The 18,473-nt window shown below is 34.3% G+C and overlaps 1 protein-coding gene across 2 annotated transcripts in view; it reads left to right on the top strand.

Annotated features, from left to right (window-relative positions):
* The window catches only part of MAP3K7 (mitogen-activated protein kinase kinase kinase 7), a 56,909-nt gene that overhangs the window by 17,672 nt on the left and 20,764 nt on the right, over window positions 1-18,473 (top strand). Inside the window, exons 6-12 of one of the 2 annotated variants that reach the window (XM_037520115.2) lie at window positions 170-294; window positions 1,722-1,850; window positions 3,864-3,994; window positions 5,538-5,619; window positions 7,970-8,100; window positions 8,745-8,874; window positions 11,506-11,586. In XM_037520115.2, coding sequence (XP_037376012.1) covers window positions 170-294; window positions 1,722-1,850; window positions 3,864-3,994; window positions 5,538-5,619; window positions 7,970-8,100; window positions 8,745-8,874; window positions 11,506-11,586 — 809 coding nt within the window. The remainder of the gene's footprint in view (window positions 1-169; window positions 295-1,721; window positions 1,851-3,863; window positions 3,995-5,537; window positions 5,620-7,969; window positions 8,101-8,744; window positions 8,875-11,505; window positions 11,587-18,473) is intronic. The other variant, XM_037520116.2, reaches the window with a different exon arrangement.

The raw sequence follows: 18,473 nt of genomic DNA, 5'->3' as shown, positions 1-18,473 counted from the left end.
TCTGAACTATTTAGCTATCACAGTGACCAGGTAACATTTCACAGAAATTGAATGGTAACATTTTGTTTAACCCTGTTTCCTTGAATGTCCTTTATGACAGAATGTCTTTTATTGTAGAGCCAAATACTGGTCCTCTAATCTTTGTTTTTTGTTTTTTTTTTTTTAACAGCTTGCTGCTTGTCGCAGGAGGGACAGTTTTAAAAATCTGTGATTTTGGTACAGCCTGTGACATTCAGACACACATGACCAATAACAAGGGGAGTGCTGCTTGGATGGCACCTGAAGTTTTTGAAGGTAAATGGCAAAAGCATGATGTGATTAATCATTGGCCTTACTCTATGTAAATCTAGTATGAGTTTTTAGCTTTGCTTTATTTGCATGAGTTTTATTTCTGCATAGTACATAATTGGAAGATAGATACTAAAGTTTAAGGAGTATTAAATAAATGCAGGCTTAGATCTAAAACTCATAGAAGATTTAAATTGGCTAGCATCTTCTGTGCAAATTTAAGGATATATAGTCAGTCTTCATTATTCTTAGATTCCATAATTGCAATGATCTATTTGTGACCCAAAATCAATTCTTGGTGCTTTTATAATTATTGGTAATCATTTATGAAGTCATCTCTCATACTGCCATGCCTTTATTGCCACATTTCTTATACTTTTGTGGTTTTTGTTGGTGATTTCACTATTTATTCATTTGACTTCCAAGAGTTGTGTTAAAGTACTCTCTAGAAAGTTACAATTGTCTTATGGAGAAAATACCTGACTTAGATAATCTTCATTTATATATGTGTTATAGTGAGTTCAGTGTTGGTAAATCAGTGATATGTATTAAATACATATTACTTTCTGTGAGTTAAAGTGACATAGTACTTCAATAGTTTGGAAAAAAATACTTGTTTATATAAAAGAACCCAGAAATAAAATTTACTGTTAATTGTTTATAGCAACAAAGCTCAGATATTTAGGCTATGTAAATTTCTTTGTTATTGATATGTCAGTACCTGTAGCCCAAATTAGATTTTAAAGCTACATCGGAGCACTGCTAAGTGTACACTGATTGTACATTTAAGCTTATAAGTTAAGAATTTTCTCACCAGATGTTGAAAAAAAAATCTTAACTCAAAAAGCTTTCTTTTGCTTTTTCAGTAGAGTAGTACTATCCAAAGAATGAGAGGAAATAAATTAACATTAGAAAATTACATAAAAGGAGTATAAATGGGCTGATCTTATCCTAAGACTGCTCCCCTGTGTCTAGATACCTCTTAATGGCAGGTATCTCTTTAATTCTGCCCCTGTCAAAAGACCACTTCTTGCCCCTTAAGAGCTGCCCATTTGTGCCTGTGCAAATGTTCCTTTTTTCCTTTTAAAGTTTCCTTAACAGAGCTGCCCTTTTGTTTACAATAAAGTTCATTTCTATCTTAAAATAAATAAAAAAGAATGTACAAATATATTCATATTCTGTCCCTGGAAAGTAAGTCTAAACAAAACTTTTGTCTCTTGAAGAGTTAAAGAACAGTCCACTTCTAGAATTGTTTAATGCATTAAAAACCACATAAAATTATATTTGTTCCAGAGACTTAAATTATTTTAGAAATATCTCAACTCTACATGGGACAGCCTCTTGTTTTTGTACCATAGTCATTCTTACAGATAGCAGTTGTTTCTATAAGTCACATAGGAAAAAAGTCTTGAAATTGTGCTCTTTTTTTCTAGGTAGCAATTACAGTGAAAAATGTGATGTCTTCAGCTGGGGTATCATCCTTTGGGAAGTGATAACACGTCGGAAACCATTTGATGAGATTGGTGGCCCAGCTTTCCGTATCATGTGGGCTGTTCATAATGGTTAGTGAAAAGAAATTTTTCTTTAATATATTAAGGTGATTTACCACCACCACCACCACCATCACCAAGGAGCCCATTTATTCCCTAATATTAAAATGTACACATCTCTGTTACAAGAATACTTAGCTCCTATCAGCTTCCACTCCCCCACCACCAAAATCAGGAGGTTCAGGGCTGATTATGATCCTTCCTGACCTCCACATGAACCTGGGGAGATCTGCTAGCCATGTTGATTAGTAGATCACCAGAGCCATCTACCTAGTTAGGGTCTCTCCAGGAAATAAAGAAGCATCAGACTGGGCTCTGTGAAGAAAATAAAAAATTTAAATATATAGACTCTTCACAATGTTAAGAAAATTAGAGAATTGTTGCCTTTTTCTCCTGAGGAAGCAAGGGTCTCACCAAGGAGATAAAGCAAAGAATAGTAACAATTGTTATTTAAGCTTTTCATAAAGGCAAAACTAAAGTATTTCACACAGGCATTCTTTTTATCTTCTTACTCATCCTTATGAGATGAGCATTATTATTGCCTCACCTTAGAATCTTAGAAATTACACCTGGAGAGGTTAAGTAACTTGTGCAATGTTGCAGTGTTTGTAAGTGATGAAGAAGGGATTCAAATCCTTGATCTTTCTGACTTCAATAACTATATTTTTTAAAAAGATTTATTTATTTATGCATACAATAGCTGGGGTACAGGCCAGAGATGCAGGGTTGGGGGGATGAGAGGATGCACCAGAGACAGAGTGGGGAGCAGAACAGGCAGGCTGACTGAAATACACTGCTGAGGGGAGAAGCGGGAGAGACAGGAAATGTCTGCTGCGCCATGTGGGTAGCTCCCTGGCCAGTCTGGGCTCGAACTCGTGCTGCAGAGGCTGCGGATTGCCTCTTAGTGTGGTGCTTAACCCATTGCGCCACCTGGGAGGACCCCAATAACCATATTTTTAAGTTATATTAATTTACATATTCAGTGTCTTTGTATCTCTCCTGTGCCTTTATATCTCTGTGCCTTTATGTTTCTAACCACACATGATATTAGGATACATCATCTTCATTAGTCAAGTTATGTCAGTTTTCTTTAAGAAAATGAACTGTTTACCTTCCTAACTTTCAAAATCACTCTCTGTTATTTAACTTCTTTCACTTGATTATAATCATTCTGATTCATGGCATTTTGATGCATTGTTGCACAAATAATATAAAAAGTATGTGCCTGACTATTTCGGTCATTCATAGACTTCTTAAACAGCACTATCATCTGAATATTCTTAACTGGTAAAACTTTTATAATACTTTCTTTAATATCATTAGATAGAATGCTAGAGCAGTGATCAAGACAGTTCTTCTATATCTATCAGTTGTCAGTAAATAATTGAATATCATTGAAGTAAGGAATAAAAGAACTAACTTACAAAGATCTCATTATTTTTGAGGCCTTTTTTAAATTAGGGACTTTACTATTAATATTACAATCTCAGTAATTATACACAAGTTAGCTGTTCTCCGCTTGTGAATGATTTATTCACAGGAGCCAAAATATCTGCCTCTCATTTGGAGGGCCGTAAGTAAAATACCATAGTGGACCACCCTTTAAATATGGAAAATGATGTTTCAAACTTACTTGAAATTTTTTAAAGAATCTGAAGTATAGAGTTCAAGGAAGATTTCCTCAAATCACCATTTTATTTTTCTTCATTAAAAACCACACTTAGCCAGTATTGTTAAAAAAGAATGCTTATAAGAAATGAGATGTCATTAATTCAGTCTTGTTACCGTAATGTATATAAAATTGTAATTTAGCTTTTTAAAAAGCATAGCTTCCCCTTTATGAAAAGATACATAGAATAGATATTAACCTAAAAAGACAAAAAAAGTGATAAAAGATAAAAGACAAAAACTTTTATCATTACTCCCAAAAGATCTTAAATTACACCATCTGTAAAATAAATACTGCTTTGGAGATACATTTAAAAAATTACATCATTCTTTTCCCCCTCTAATTTTTAATTATAGGTACTCGACCACCACTCATCAAAAATTTACCTAAGCCCATTGAAAGTCTGATGACTCGTTGCTGGTCTAAAGATCCTTCTCAGCGCCCTTCAATGGAGGAAATTGTGAAAATAATGACTCACTTGATGCGGGTATAATCCTTCATTTGAGGGGTTTTGGGTTTAAAGGAACTTGATAAAGATTTTTAATTAGGTTTTCACTTAAAGGGGACATTATTGCTATTTTCTGCTTTATATTTTTCTGTATTTTCTAAGTTAGGATGGGTGTTTATTACTCATATAATCAGAGGAGGAAACTCGATTTTGAAAAGTCTTGTCCTTTATAGTAGAAAAAAATGGCCAGATAAGGTTTCTGGATTTGCATTTTCCTCCTGCTTAACTTAGTGGACAGTTGTATTTGTTTTTGGGCTTGTTGCCTCATCTCCAGTGTGAGAGAAGCTAAATTAGATGAACTCTGTTTTATAGAACTTAGATATTTTATGACTCTAAAATTTACTAAACTGAATCATAATTTTTCTTTAGTACAGATCTTCATCAAGCAGTCATTTATGCAGGACAATAGAGAAGTTGTAGTCTCAGACACCTTTATTTAAGTGATTTTTACCTTTTTCATTTTTCTTGCATATTTTCAGCTTTTTATTTGCCATTTAAAAGTTAAACTTATAGGATTAATGGAATTTTTGAGTTTAAAAGACCCTTTTTAAATTATCAAAATTTCATAGTCTCTAAGTCACTTTTAGAATGATTTGATAAATTTTAGGACTCTTATTTTTCTATTATAGCGACAAAATGTTTCAAGTAATACTTTGATTTTAAGAAGTCTGTGTACTAGTGAAATTTCCTGAGTTTTAGAACAATTTTCCTACTGGAAAATATTTTTAGTCTCCTTAAATAGAGAATAAATGACTTCCCAAATAGCCAAAGATTTAGATTATTCATACTGACAACAATTTAGCAAGCTAGCTTGAACTAATCTGATTAAGGTTCACCATTGTATTTGGGCACCAGTTATATAAAGAATCTTAGAGCATAAATGTATGTTCATAAGAAAACTTAATCTTGGTAGTCTATTATACATGAGATGTATAAATTGTTAAAACCATAATCGTGTGTATATGTGCTTGGTCTAAGAACACCATTTTTTCCCCTAAATTCTAATTTGTCCAGCAAATATTTCCAATATTACATCTTAATTCACTGACCATCCATAAATTATCTTGGCATTTAAGGTAGTAGTTCTAACAATTCTATGGTATCCCAGTCTCAGTTGTGAGACAGTCATTCCAACAATTTACACGTTAATATCACTGCTGTGGAAAACATAAATATATTTCCTATAATTATGAGGAATGATACTATTTTATTTCCTATGTTCCTCTAGGGAAATATTTGCTGTTTTCTTCATGACTATCTAGGTTCTGTGTGAAATAGACACTTAAGTAGATACATGGCACTGAACACAGTTGAAATTCAAAAGATTGCACTCTTGTCATCTTAGTGAAAAAAATTAGGTATTTACAAATTTAGTATACCTTAGGGAAAATAAAGCAGCCTCTTTGCTACATTCAAATTCTGCAACAAGGAAATAGTTCAAATACACTCCCTAAAATTAGTTTAGAAGGATTTCATTTGTGTTAAAGAAATTTTAAATTGTGATTTACTTTTTTATATATAGTACTTTCCAGGAGCAGATGAGCCATTACACTACCCTTATCAGTATTCAGATGAAGGACAGAGCAACTCTGCCACCAGTACAGGTAAGTGGATAGTTTGGAAAACTGATAGCCTGATTTTTTTTTTTGTCTCTATTCCCATGAAATTATAATCAAGAAGCAATGAATGATGTCCTCATTTACATTTTAATTTCATATTGATTGACTACAATTTGAGTTTCCAGGTGCGTCATTTGTCATGAAGGTATCCAGATTAAAGAGCTACTGAGGACAGATTTCCAAGTCTTGGAATTTTTGCGTAGTTATAGATTTTAAAATTGGATATTTTAAGAGTGAATGTCATTCTTTATTTAAAAAATAGTTTTTATGTAGATACTGCTGAAAAAGCACAAGAAATTGTAAGTAGGTATAACCACATGATTCTCATCATGAATAGCCTACATTTTAGTTTTTCTACAGAGAATCCTATTTAAGAAAGTGTGTTTTGATTTAAACTTCTTCAATTTCTAATATATGAAGTAGTAGTGGTATCCATAAATTGTGGTCATCAAAAAAGAAAGCAGAAATAATTCCCTAATTTAGAAAAAGTAATTTTCAAAATATATGGCATTTTAAGCATTTCATTAAGAAGTAAATGTTATATAGGCAGACATACACATATTTATCCCATATTTAAATTTTATTTTTCCTAGCCTATTACCCCCACATTAAAAATAATTTTTTTTTTTTTTTAATTTTCTAGAGGCATGTCTTATTTATTTATTTATTATTTGTTTGTTTGTTTGGTTTATACATGCACTGGGTACAGTCAGAAGCGCGGGAGGGTGAGAGAATTCACCAGAGCCAGAGCGGGGAGCAGAGCAGGCAGAAGGACCGCAGGACACTGCTGAGGGGAGCAGCGGGCGGCAGGAGAGGTCTGCGCGCCATGTGGGACCCTCCTCTGGTGGCCGGGGAGCAGCCGGGGATTGAACCGGCTGCAGAGGTTGCAGGCAGCTTCGCAACCCAGCGCTCAACCGCTGCGCCACCGGGGAGGCCCTAAAAATAATTTTTTAAGCTGATACTACTTAGCAAGATAGTTCCAATTTTACTGAAATTTTTTTGAGTTGCTCTGAATTCTAAAGTGAACTTCTCTAAAATTCCATTATTTACTTCAACTGCTAAACCCTCTCCTTGTTGCCTCATCCTTCCATCTTCTCACTGACCCTAACTTCTGTACGGTCCTCCTTCCTTCCTCCTTCCACTTTGCCACCATTTCTTCCCTTTGTTTCTGTGTCATCAGTTTCAACCTTTCTACTGCGATCATTCCCAGAGTGTATATAACTGTATTTGTGTTCTCTAGCTTCTAGCTTCCATTCCATTCACTCTCATTATACTACTACTCCAGAATTGCTCTTGTCAAGCTCACCAGTTATCTCCATATTACTGAATCTGAATGAATGGTATTCAGTTCTTATTTGTTTTGACTCTCAGCATTTGACACAATTAATTCATTACTCTGTCCTTCTTAAGCACTTTTTTGAGTTGGTCTTCAGGAAACCATACTAGTCTGAGTTTCATCTCATGTCTCTGGAAACTGTTTCAGTGGTTTCCTTTGATGGTTTTTCATCCTCACTCCAGCCTCTAAATATAAGAGTGCCTGGAACTCAAAATCGTTTGGCCTCTTCACTTACCTACACTCAATGCTTGGTAATCTTATCCAATGTAGTGGCATTTTATACCATCAATTTGCTGAGGTTATGCTCTATCCCAGAGCTAACTTCCATACTCATATATCCAACCTCAGTAGTGTCCCCACTTATCTGGGATTATATATCCCTGGACTCCCCAGTGGATACAGATAGTACTAAACCATATATATAGTATGTTTTTCTTGTACATTCATACCAAACATAAGAGTTGCAAATTAGGCACAGTAAGGGATTAGTAACATTAATTAGTGAAGTAGAGCAATTATAATAATATACTACAGTATATGCAAGTTATATAAATATAGCCTTTTTCAAAAAATTTTATTGTACATAATACTTTCAACTGTGGTTGATTGTATGTAACTGAAACTGCAAGTAAGGGAAGATTATTATACCTGCTTGATTGCTAGGAGGAACTCAAATCTATTTTCCAAACTGAACTCCTGGTGTACCCTTCATGCTCACTCCTCTGGTCTTTCCTACATAGCCTCTCCATTCTACTCACTCAAAGAACCTTAAAGTCATCTTTGACTATTAGAAGACTATTTAGGCATTTTAGTTCCTTTTTTGTGCTCTGCTAAAATTTCATTTAAAATTGGTTGATTTTGGTGTTCTTATTAACTAGAAAAATCTGATTTTATATCTAAAAATCTTATTCTACTTTAAAAAAGAATTTAAGTTGCATATTATTGAATGAAGCATTTATGTTATTTCCAGCCTATTGTCAAATATTTCTGTTTTCCTAGGCTCGTTCATGGACATCGCTTCTACAAATACCAGTAACAAAAGTGACACTAATATGGAGCAAGTTCCTGCCACAAATGATACTATTAAACGCTTGGAATCAAAATTGTTGAAAAATCAGGCAAAGCAGCAGGTTTGTTTTGTTATTAAGAAAGAATCGTATGGTACCTTACCAGTAGACATAATATACTAACTGAAAGTGATTGTTATCTTGCATTATATAAATCTTAAATCTTGTTCCTGAAGCAGACAGATGAACTTAAAAATAGGAGACACAGAGTGAGATTATCCTACCATTTATTGCCAAATTATTTTCTGTTCTAATGATTGTTACCTTTGCCAATTCCTTGATTCCCTCCCTATGATGATTCCTAACTTTAATGGTTGATAATTAAAATGTAAAATGAATATTTTTTACTTAAAGGACTTGTCCTAAATCTGTAATTTCATGTTGTTTAATTTATTATATTTCTTATTATTATATTTCTTATTATTTAAAAATATTTAAAATATTTTCAGGATTTTATTCATCTAACCTGAGGCATTTAGATTAACTAATAATTGGGGCACTTAACTTCTGGTTCCAGTGAATGCCCTTTCCTAATGGCCAGTATCTGCAGCTTTCTCCCTCTTACCCTGCAGCTTCCTTTGCCCTCTTCTTTTAGAGCAGAGCAAAATCTTTTAAGAATCCCATTTAGTGTTTTCCTCCTTCTAGGCTGCTGAGGATTTTTAATCTAAAGTGCTTCAGTAATTCAAATTAACCTGTAATTTTAACAGAGTGAATCTGGACGTTTAAGCTTGGGAGCTTCCCGTGGGAGCAGCATAGAGAGCTTGCCCCCAACCTCCGAGGGCAAAAGAATGAGTGCTGACATGTCTGAAATAGAAGCCAGGATTGCTGCAACCACAGGTAAAAAGGAACTAAAAGGGTAAGAAGGAGGGGAATGGTAGTGACAGTTTTTCAGGAGTAGGAATGTCACGGGTTTGTTTCTCAATTTTTTTAAAGAAGGTAGTAGACTTAAAATATACTTTTTAAGCTTCTAGCAGTAATTTATACATCTCAAATTCCAAGTAAGGAAGGTATGACTTATAAAATTATTCGTTTCATAAAATATGCCTTCCTAATTATAGACTTTATCAAATGTAATTCTTTCAGCTCAGGCTTGAGCTGCAAATCTAATTGAGAAATTGAAATTTGGCAAAACCAGAATGTTTTGGAGGATTTTGGGTGATTCTACTAGAACCTTGGCTGAACTCAAATGATAGCAATTATTTTGTTTTGAAGTTAACAAAAAAGTACACTCCAGATCTAAATATGAATTGGCCTTACTGTCTATTCCTCCTTCTAGTGGCAAAAGTAGCTAAATTTGCTGTGGCTAATTCATTTAATTGTAAAATAAAAGATCATGGTCATTTTATTCAATCTTGGAAAAGCTGGCATTTAAATTCCATTTTGTCAGTTCTTGAATGATTAATTATGGAAGAACTGATCAGTACAAAAGCCATTACATGAGCTTGTTACATGAGGAAACTGACAGTCTCTTTTTCTAACCAGGTTTGATTTTAGTAATGCTGGTTTAATTTGTTCTCTTTCTGACTGCCCCAGAGGTGGAGGGGAGCTGATTATAAAACTAAGTATGTTTCTATGTGGAAAAGGTGGGAATGTAAACAACCAAACAAAAAAAATCTTCCATAATTGTCCAATTCAGAGATAAACACTTAACATTTTTGTGTATTTACCTTTAGTCTTTTAACTATATATGTGTATACATGTGTATTTGCATATGTATTTTTTTAACTTAGCTAACCAAGTCTTTTAGGGTTTATTTTTGGTTGTTTTTGGTTTTGGTTTTGGGTCATTTTTTTCCTAAGTAGAATATTTTCATTTTGTATGGAGCTTTTTTCAGAGGGAACTATCCAGAGGACTTTATACTATACTTGTCTTTAATTAATCATGATCACTGATTTTTATCAGTTAGCATTAGAATCAGTTAGATATGGCAGAATATCAAAATAGCCTTGTGTATAGCACATAAACTTATTCACATGTAAACAAATTTGGAGGTATGCTCCATGATGATTAAGCAGTTGAACTCCTTTTACTTGGTGTCACAATCCCTGTTATATAGCTTTTATCCTCAAGGTTACTTGTGCTCCAAAATGACTCTTAGAGTTCTGATTGTCATATCCACTATCTAGGCAGCCGGAAGGAAAAATTAGAGGAAGCACAAAAAGGCATATGCCCAAGTTCTTTCAAGGAAAGCTCTTCCCCAGAATTCCCTCCTGAGAACGCCCACATAAATGTCTTTGGCCATAGTATGATGGTCAGATTGTGGTTCTGGGACAGAAAAATCCTGCAGTCTCTAATGTGGGAACCTTGCTGTCCTAAGTCAGAACCCTGTTGTTATGAAGGAAGAAAAGACTAGATCTGACTGGGGACTAGCAGTCTTCTGCCACACAGGTGCATCTTTAGAAATTAAAGAGTTAAATGAAGGTCACCAGCCACTGACAAATTTTCTGGTGTCCATGAGTCACAAGTGTTTCTGTTGAGTGAGGACTTTTTAGTCTAGTGTCTAATGAGCTATGTATACAGGAACATCCCCTCACACTTTGGGGAACCTTTTCCACTTCGGGGATATTATTGAAAATAGTTCTGCCAAATACTAACTGTTCCCCTAAAACAGAAAAGTATTATTATAATTTTATATCTTTGCTAATACAGCTTGCTAGTAAAGGACTGACTACTACTTTATGGAAGTGGTTATTTCCAAAATTAAAGATAACCACATACATATCAATTCCACTATCATTTTTCTACCTAAGTATATTACAGACGCTGTTGAGCATCCCCTGAATTTTACATGATTCAGATTTTTAGTACACTTAGTGAACTCAAATTTTTAGTTTACTTTGAAAGGTCCTTGTACTCCATCTGTTCAATACTATTTATGTTGAATGGAACTGTACCCTAAACTTTGGAAGCTACAGTTAATAGTCTATTAGAAGTAGGTATAAATATTTATAAAAACATAGACATTTCGTACTTTGATTCAGTAATTATTTAATCACTGAACTTCAATTTATAGCACACTTCAAGGAACAAGTAACTTGAACATATATATTCATATGTTTGTGTAATTAAAAGGTATATGGCAACTTATTTCTTGTTAACGCCTTTCTTCCTTCCCACTGTCGTCCGACCCATCCTCATCGCCTATCAGTGGTTTCATTTAGGTAGATTTTCTATAAACATGTTTGAAATTTAGCTTCTTCATTACCCTGCAGCTTTGTGTGTCTTTGTCCAATTTTTTTTTCTGCTAATTAAAGCCAGTATGTGAAACATCTATATTGGTAGTTGTTTGCTCCTTAATCATGCCTCTTCTAAGCATGGATGAAAAGTTAGAGATAGTTCTGCATGTCATCCTGCATGAAGTGTTATTAACATAACTATTTGAATATTATTCTGTTTTTGTAGTTAATCGTTTTCTGTGTTCCTATTTGTGGTTGTTTGCATGTATTCTGTATATATGTATTTTTGCAGCCTATTCCAAGCCTAAACGGGGTCACCGTAAAACCGCTTCATTTGGCAACATTCTGGATGTCCCTGAGATCGTCATATCAGGTATCATAGACCACCTGAGTTGGTCTAATAGCTGTGGAACCGGAATAATGATCCCTGGTACTTATAAAATGCTTCTTGCTCCAATTTTTGTAGGACATGAAAATAGATACCTTGCATGCAGTAAGTAGGGAGACATATTGAAAACTATACATTTGTCTACACTGAAGCGGGTTTGACATGATGCCTCCAATCTCCAATGGTGAGAGTATAATAGAAGGCAGTGTAAACCTTTTCACAGAAGGAAGAATACCAGCCCAGAATTCTACCAACTTCCTCTCATCTTTTAAATGAGTAGGTGAGCTGAACGCAGACTTTTTTTCCAACCAGCAGAAAGAGGAAACAATTTAAAAATATTTGTTATCCTTGGCTCCTTTCCTTCTTTTGTTACTACTTTTGTGGGCTTCTTCTAGGCTTTCTATCCCAACCTCTTTCTGTTGGTAGCAAGTGAAATAGGAAATTGAGAAAACAGTTGCTAAATACCGTTTTGTCTTAACCTCTAAAACAGAAACAAAATAAAACTAAATGAGATGTGCTGTCTTGCAGGGTATCTTGCCACAGAATCATGGTCAATTCTGATTCTTGTGTAATATCAGCAGAGTTTTTTTTGCAAATTGCAATTTTTATACCTAATTCACACATGGTACTTAATTGTTTCAACCTGGTAAATTGCTTTTATTTCATATAGTGATCATTTCACAGATGAATATAAATCACCATTTTTGAATAAAAGGTGAATATGACATCTGGGATTAGAGATATATCATTATCAAAATGATTGTATATTTACCCCTCTTCTTTAGATTTCCCCCAACCTTTTCCTAAAGAAATTTGATATGAAAAATACACTTTTTTTAGTTTATTTATAGGTGAAGTACTTTTTTCTTCTTACATCATTGTTAATTTTTGGACATTATTTGACTTCTCCTCTTGGAAACGTAGTAGACATTATTTGACGTCTCCTCTCGGGTGTAGTCCCCATAGTTCTCCCACCACCATAGCACCCGTGATCCATCACCATAGTTTTTCCTACACCCATTCATGGGTGTGATTTGATTCAGTTCTTTAGCACTGTGTACTCAGCCAGTGATTGTGATTTTAGCATAGTACTCTATTGTAGTTGAATACCTAGTTGTTCTTTTCTCCTCTAGTAAACTGAAAATTCTGAAGGTGGTGACCATAGTTTTCTTATTTATTACCAGTTGTTATCAGCAGTGTCTGACTAAATGCTTCACATAATAGTGTTTAATAAATGCTTTTTAAATCAATGAACAACCCATTATTGAACTCCAGTAACTCAGAAGTAGGACACAAATATATAAATTATGCAATTCTTAGGGACCATTATTTTAGCTATACAAACTCAATTTATTTTGCAGTCATTTTTATTATGTTAGCAAAGTAGTTCATAACATTGTTACAGTGGCTGTTCAGAGAATAGAGTTAGCCCAGCTCTCACATAGTAATTTCATTTATTGAGCTGTGGGCTGCTTTTGAAGTTAATAAAGGATTTAGTATTATTTTACTTCTGTGCTGAAAGATATTATGTTCAAAGGAATAATACCCTTATTGGGGAAGTGGTAATATTTAACGTATATACTGCTGAGCGTGATTATCTTAAATATTTGAAGGAATCAAGAAAATTTAAGCAAATGACAGTATATTCTTTTTTGTTTTTTTTTAATTGCAGTGACATTATATAAGTTTCAGTTGTGCGACAGTGAAAATCATGTGTATATAGTAAATTAAATTCCACTAAAATCCAGTTTTATCTAAACTTCACCATATCAATGTCCCTTTTGTCCCAGTTTACCCAAAGTAGTATAATCAATCCTGGTCTAATAAGTGAGCATTGAGAACAAACATGCACAAGTGCATATATACACATAGCATCTGCATACACACAGAAGGTATATAGCCAGTACAGGATAATGAGGGAGAGAAAAGGACAGTCTTCATGGTTCTGAACCAGGGTCACAATTTGTGCCCCTGGAGACATTTGGAAACTTGGTTGTCATAACTGGCAGGTGCTACTACTATATAATAGGCATAAGCCAGGGTGCTGCTAACTCTCCTAAAATGTACCACAATCAAGAATTACCCAGCACAAAATGTTAACAGCATCAAGCGAGAAGCCCTGGTTAGGTGCTCTTTGTGGGCTGTAAGTAGTTTAAAAATGCATCATCTTTATTGAGCTTCCTAATAATTTTATAATTAGGTTATCAAATAAAATTATAGCCATTCTACAGATGAAGAATTTAGATCTGATATTGAATGGTTTTCCCAGAGTCACACAGCAAGACACCCAGCCTGGATCTTAGACTGACTCAAATCACATCCATTTTGTACAGTTCAGTTTGAGTCAGGGATGATAGAGTAATTCTGCCATATTTCTCTTCAGTGTCCCAGTTAGGAGAACATTTCTGCCAGGAGACCTCTTTTACAACATTAAAACATATGAAATCAGGAAACCTTAATTCTGTCCTTAAATGACAGAACAATAAATACTGTACAAAATACTGTACTGTATTGGAAATAGTATTGACATACATTTAATTAACCATTTTTGGCTTTTTCCCAGATATCAAAACATTAATCAATTTCACTTTCTTTTAAAAGAATGCAAGCACTGGAAGTGAAACAGTTGGACATAAAAACTGAATATGTGTTCCTAGATCATATTTTTGAAATAAATATTTCTAAGAATATCTCAGATGTCTTGAGCCACTTTAATTATAAAGGATGGTATTTAATTCCACAAATTTCTTAACACCCTCTAGAATTTTTTTCCTCAAAATAGACTTCCCACAAGCTCTGTGTTATTACAGATACTTATTAATACTGTTTTGGTACTAATTAGCATCAGTTTTCACTTGTAAGTGATTTTTTTACACATAGCTTTACTTTCAGTAAAGTAGTTTCAGTAATACTCTCCTTTGGCTACTTGCAGGGTACTGGGCCTGACGTACTTCTTGGAAATGAACTGCCTCTTTTAATAAAAGCATTCCTTTAATCATCACAAAAATTTTATTTTTTTTAAAGATTTGTTTATTTATGCATACAAGAGCTGGGGTACAGGCCAGAGATGCAGAGGGTGAGAGGATTCACCAGAGACAGAGTGGGGAACAGAACAGGCAGATTGACCGAAGTACACTGTTGAGGGGAGCAGCAGGTACAACAGGAGAGGTCTGCTGCGCCATGTGGGTTGCTCCCTGGCCAGCCAGGGATCGAACTCGTGCTGCAGTGGCTGCGGATTGCCCATAGTGCGGTGCTTAACCCCTTGCGCCACCAGAGAGGCCCATGACAAAAATTTTATATGTACAGATGTATCTTTTCTAAATTTTGTTGCTTCATGCATCTTTTAAAAAACATACCAAGTTTGAAAAATTTTAAATACAGACACTATTACTATAAAATTACTGTAAAGAATTTTTTTAAATACATCTAGTCTTTTTTAAATACATCTAGTCTTAGGTAGACAAATTCAAATCTTGTTTTATGTTTGCTCTGAATTCAACATTATGATTTACTATGCCATCATTCAAATAAGAAAGAGCTAGCAACCTATGACTAACAATATTCATCCATTATATGAATTGAGTCAAGCAAAAAAGGACCTTTAACACCTCAGGCCTTCCCGTAGATCAAACTGTACAATTTCTTACATCTCTTCTACATTTACCCTGGCTCTGAAGAATTATTGGCACATTTTGGTGTGGGCAACCCTCTTGTCTACGTTCCCTGTTCACTTGCTCTTAAAGAGTGAGCTAGCTGTAGATCAATCTGGCTCCTTATTACCAGATAAGATATATATCTATTTATATATATATATATATATGTGTGTGTGTGTGTATTTTAGTTTCTTGCCCATGATTTAAGCAATTTGACCCAAGATTTTGTTAATCTTTTTTTATTGAAAATTATAAGGCAGTAAGTGAACTTTGAGGAAAGTAGGCTTTTTTTATATTTTTTTATAAAAATTGATGTTTTAAAAGCTCAGTCTTACTTTATCTCCTTTCTTCCCAGTCATTTTAAATTATGTTGTTTAAGAAAAAAGAATTGGTGGCAGATTATTGGATTGCTTTTAAGTTATTCTCATTTTGTCCCTCTAATGCTTTAGTAAGAACATAGATCTTTTTTTATTTGGTTCTTTCATGATGGGTTTTCTTGACTTTCCTGTGTTTAATTTTTATTATCCAAGATTTCAGTGGTCTGTTTTTCCACCATCTTTAGTTCAGATATTCAAATATAATAGTAATTATGAATTGTGGCACTATATAATGCATTCTACAATAACCTGTTATAGAAGAATGCCTAACTTTTGCTTTTCCTTAAAAAATTTAAATGTCAAAGATGAACAGGTAAAAGGCCCAAAAGTTACAGAATAGGAACAATAGCCATAAAACATAGAGTAAGGGACTGAGTAGGTAAGATGCAAATTTTCTTCATTACTGTAGCATAGGTTATCAAGAAAGATCAGCAGTCCTATTCTGGGACTCCTTGAATGAGTAGTTACAGCACTTAAGAAAATCAACTGTGATTATAATGCATTTTGAAATCCACTGGGAATAAAGTACTGTAATATACATACCACCTGTAGGAGATTTAATTGAAACATTAGTCTTCTGAATTCCTCCTTTTCTAATATAAAATTGCTTGTACATAATTTATACCAGATTATCACTGTAAAAATGAAATAAACTTCCAAAATGTGATTTACAAAAGCAACTTTTTCCAAATACTGATATTATGACTATTGTAATTATAAATTTTATTTTTAAAAATAGGCTAAATTGGAAAGTTTTATAGAATATTTATATTTGGCTTTATTGATATAATCAGTACTTCTACATTTTTAAATTCAGACCAAATCATAATGCTTAAGTTCATTTTAAACACTTGAAAATTCAATCATCTGTTCTGTAGATGAGCACTGCCTTAATGTGCTTCTATTTGAGAACTTTATTAGTGGTGCTTCAGTATGCCTTTTGTTACTTCTAAGCCTAAAATAATATGACATAACATTTTGAAGTGCTAGAATGCTGTAAGGTTAGGACAGGCAACTGAACAGGTTTTCTGATCCTAAAAGCCAGGTAAAGCAGACCAGGTAAAGGAGGAGTCCTGGAGCCCTCAGTGGCTTTTGCAGGCTTTTATTGGGATTTACCAGGTACACAGCAGGCAGGGGTGCTGGGGGGCCAGGAGGCTGGCAGTCCTCCCAGCCCCCAGCAAATCCTCACTCTATCTGTGCTCTCTGGCGTTCTCTCTGCTTCTCTTCTTCTCTCGGCTTCTGCTTATTCTACTTCTGTCTCGGCTTCTGCTGGCGTCCCCGTGACCCTGCCCTCATAAGCCCAGTCTTAGCCCAGGTGAATGCCATCTAACTATGCCCACACCCTACTCCAGGTGCCCACCATCAGGCATGCATTCAGGACCACAGGGTTCCATCATCTGTCCTAATGGGAGGGCAGAAAAGCCTGATACTTTTTACCTTACCCTGCAAATGCTTTGACCAAAAAGGATTTTCTGTCACATGTACTATTTTTAAAGAAATGATAAAGATTAAATATACATTCCTTTGGTCTTACTGAAATATTTAAAATATTTTTGCCGTGTTCCATGAAGAATTTAATTCTGAATTTGATACTTACTGTTTGTAATATCCTTAAAGCGGAAAGAAAACTTTAGGTGCCCTTATAATTTCAGCTGAAAGATTTTTATCTTTTAATGGAGAAAAATTTAATTAATATTCACTTTTAATATCAGTCAAGGACATCTAGCTCTACTGCATATTGATAGTTAAGTAAATAAGTAGGATAAGTAGACTATGGAAAGGCCCAAACATATTAAACAGAAAGCAATGAGTTATTAGGTAGTATCTAACTAGTGTTGTCCACCTTCAGGAGTTTCAAATGTAATTGGCAAACAGATGGGGTTAGGGAGGTGATGAGTGTTAATTAGAATGTTGGACAGCTGGAAGCTGAGATACTTCAGTGACACATGGTGGGTACACATGGGTACTATTTTGCTTTTTCCATCAAGATGAGAATGTAACTTTTCTAAGGCTGTGAACCAGTAGAGACTTATGTTAATAAACATTCCTTTAAATGCACAAATTATTAGTATAACATCCTCCCCCCACCGCCAAAAAAAAAAAAGGGTGGCCCCAATACAAAGAGAGTAAGATGGAGAGGATTGAACCTTTCTAGATCTGGCAAGTTCCTACCTTACACAAATAATTTTATAGGTAGGCTTTTTTAGCATTTCTTAACCTTTGATTGGGGCCTAAATCCTGGTCCTGTACCTGCTTCTGTCACATACTCACCTTCACTTTCACTAAAATTCTGTATTTGTGGCTAATTCAATACAGAAGCTCATATTACCTCACAGTGAATATTTTGGTATTCTCTTCCCACCATATAATAGTCTACCAAGATCACTTTTTCAGTCTAAACAGGTGAACTCTAATAAAACTGGTTTATTAAAAAGCAAAATTCAAAAATAATTGCTTTCCTTTGATGTGGGTGGGGAACCCACCTTGAAATATCTAAGGAGTGAACCAGAATTTGATGAAATTTGTGGCAGCCTAAATGAGAATATATATTTAAAAGTTATGTATTCGCTTTACTGTGAAGTAGTAGAAAATATTGCAGTGTATAGTGCTATACATGCTTTTATTTCATGTGGTTTATACTTGAAGAAAACTATATCCCATATTTTTAGTGTTCAAAATTTAGGAATTTCAAAATTTCCAACATTTTGATTAAGAGATGTGTCTAGGAAAATGCAATGTTAATTATTATATGTAAAGAGAGTCTTCAGGGCGTTTGGAAAAATAAGAGTAGTTAAGGCAGAAAAAAAAAAAAACAACTCTGAGCTTACTTAAACTGATAAGA

This window comes from Talpa occidentalis, unplaced genomic scaffold (genome assembly GCF_014898055.3).
Source record: "Talpa occidentalis isolate TD23 unplaced genomic scaffold, MPIMG_talOcc4v2.1 talOcc4.2, whole genome shotgun sequence".
Lineage (NCBI taxonomy): Eukaryota > Metazoa > Chordata > Mammalia > Eulipotyphla > Talpidae > Talpa > Talpa occidentalis.
This window is presented reverse-complemented; position numbering and strand designations above follow the sequence as displayed.